The 2,327-nt window shown below is 38.2% G+C and overlaps 1 protein-coding gene across 2 annotated transcripts in view; it reads left to right on the plus strand.

Moving 5' to 3' along the window:
• map4k1 (mitogen-activated protein kinase kinase kinase kinase 1) overlaps nt 1–2,327 on the plus strand; it is a 48,925-nt gene that overhangs the window by 16,291 nt on the left and 30,307 nt on the right. For both annotated transcript variants that reach the window (XM_032506579.1, XM_032506587.1), the window contains exons 2-3: nt 706–763; nt 2,244–2,327. In XM_032506579.1, the coding sequence (XP_032362470.1) occupies nt 706–763; nt 2,244–2,327 (142 nt within the window). The remainder of the gene's footprint in view (nt 1–705; nt 764–2,243) is intronic.

Raw genomic sequence — 2,327 nt, forward strand, 5'->3', positions numbered from 1 at the left:
GTGTGTGTGTGTGTGTGTGTTTGTCTTTAGTGGTGTGGTCTGATGTTTGTTGCACTCTACTGATCTGGACAGAAAACATGCAAATGAAGCTCTACGGCACTCAAGAAAATGCACAAGATTTACAACGACTATTGTAGGAACATTCACTCAAGTACTGTATTTCAGTACATGTTTGAAGTACAAACATACTTATACTTGAGTGTTTCTATTTTATTCTACTTTGTACTTCAACTCCACCACACCTCACAGGCAAATACGGTTCTTTTACTCCAATACATGTAGTTACTTTTCAGATTCAGATCAATACCACAAAATATAACCAACTAATAAATGATGATGTATTATAGGTTAAGCAGTCCAGCTGTTCATAAAGAAGTTAAATGAGCTCCACCTTTCCCAGCTGCAACATTAAAGTAATGAACACATGAATGCATCACTAATTATAGTGTATCGTTACCTTTCGATAATTACAATCCATTATGATAATTATGATGATATAATACGATTCTGAAATGCTCCACTCTGCATGATGAGTATGTATTTGAATGCTGATACCATTGCACTTTTACTTGAGTAAGATTTTGTAATTCAGGCTTTTTACCTGTAACAGAGTATTTCTTCACTGTAGTATTGCTACTTTTACTTAAGTCCCAGAAGTGAATCCTGTAAAAGTAGTAACCAGTATATGTGTCTTTGTGTGTTCAGGCACGTAACAAGCAGAATGGAGAGCTGGCGGCCATTAAGGTCATCAAGATGGAACCAGGTGAGATTTGTCTTTGAGTGTTTATCCTTTTAAGAGAGAGGCATTATGACTTGTTTGTAATAATGCCCGAGGCCGGAGAGGACACTGAAACACAAGCCTCTAGATATTCTACCTTAGCACCTGCACAAAGGCAACAAACATGTTCCCAGCCTTGTATATTTACTCATTTACTCAAGTACTGTGCTTATATATGCTCCTGTGGAGGGTTCGTCATATTAAGGACTATCCTGAATGAAAAAGGGGAGAATACGTGTACAACTAACCCTTTTTGTTATACTCATATATGCACACACCAGTTTTAAAAAGAGCTTATTGTTTGTATAAAATCATGTCCTTCTTGTTTCAGGGAGGTATAGGGAAGTAGTAACATAATAGCTGAGTGGGAGTTGCATCTGTCAGTATTTAAACTCAGACAGTTAGACAGTGTTGGGTGGGCAATACACAATGGGGGTTAGCCAGCGTCCAATAAGCGTAGCTTCTAAGGCGCCATTTTGATGCTACATAGCACTCACCCGCAGTTGCCATGCCATTGACTGCTATTCACTTTGACGTCACTTTGACCGCAAATAACTTCCATCTGAAGCGTTTAAAGACTCTTTTCGTCCATTGTTTATTTCGAAAGAAACACAACAATTTTTTAAAGGTTCTTGTATCTTACGTTATGGCTCCCTAGCAGTTTTTGTAAAAATAGGCTAACGATTGTGTCAGAACCACGTAACTCACTGTCGCATAGTAGAGGAATTACCATAAACTACAGGATAAGCTCACAGGCTGTTTTGATTTGTACTAGCTGTTTAGGTTTAATTACTATTGTTAACTAGCGTTTTAGTTAGCGGTAATTAGCCTGTGGCTATGTTATCTCCTAACATACACCTACGTTCTCCGTCTCTGTTGATTGGGAACGATTGAGATTTCTCTTGCACAGCTACCAGAAGATTTACAACTTTCAGACACTTCAATCTCAGTTGGAGGCTGAGCAGTAACGCTCGGCACTCACCGGAAAAGTGCTTCTAATAGCCTTCACTGGTCTCCGTTGAAAACAACAACGTCACATTGTCCAGTTCTCATACTGTCAATCGCAATACAGCACTGTAAAGAAAACACCTTTATGACAGCAGGTGTGAGAAAAACACTACCACTTTTGTCCAAAGCGGCCGCTAAATCAACACAAACTGAAAGCCTCTTGAAGTAAAAAGTATGTAAGTATTGTTATCAAAATGTACTCAAAGTTTCACGTGAGAACCACCGAACTTTTCATAGTGTCATAAAACAAGCCCTGTTGATCAAAGAGGCTTTTCATACTATTACCTTACAATAAAATTGTTAGATGTCTTAAAGTCTTGGTTAGCATGTAGCGTGTATATCATAGACTATATATATATATATTAACGGTCTATGGTGTATACTCAATAACTGTGTTCATAAGGAATGTGGCTAAAATAATAAATATGTCTTTCCCTCATTCTGTCTGGTTCCACAGACGATGATTTTTCTATCATCCAGCAGGAAATTGTCATAGTGAGGAGCTGCAAACATCCCAACATAGTGGCTTATTATGGCAGCT

Source organism: Etheostoma spectabile, chromosome 3, assembly GCF_008692095.1.
Source record: "Etheostoma spectabile isolate EspeVRDwgs_2016 chromosome 3, UIUC_Espe_1.0, whole genome shotgun sequence".
Taxonomy (NCBI): Eukaryota; Metazoa; Chordata; class Actinopteri; order Perciformes; family Percidae; genus Etheostoma; species Etheostoma spectabile.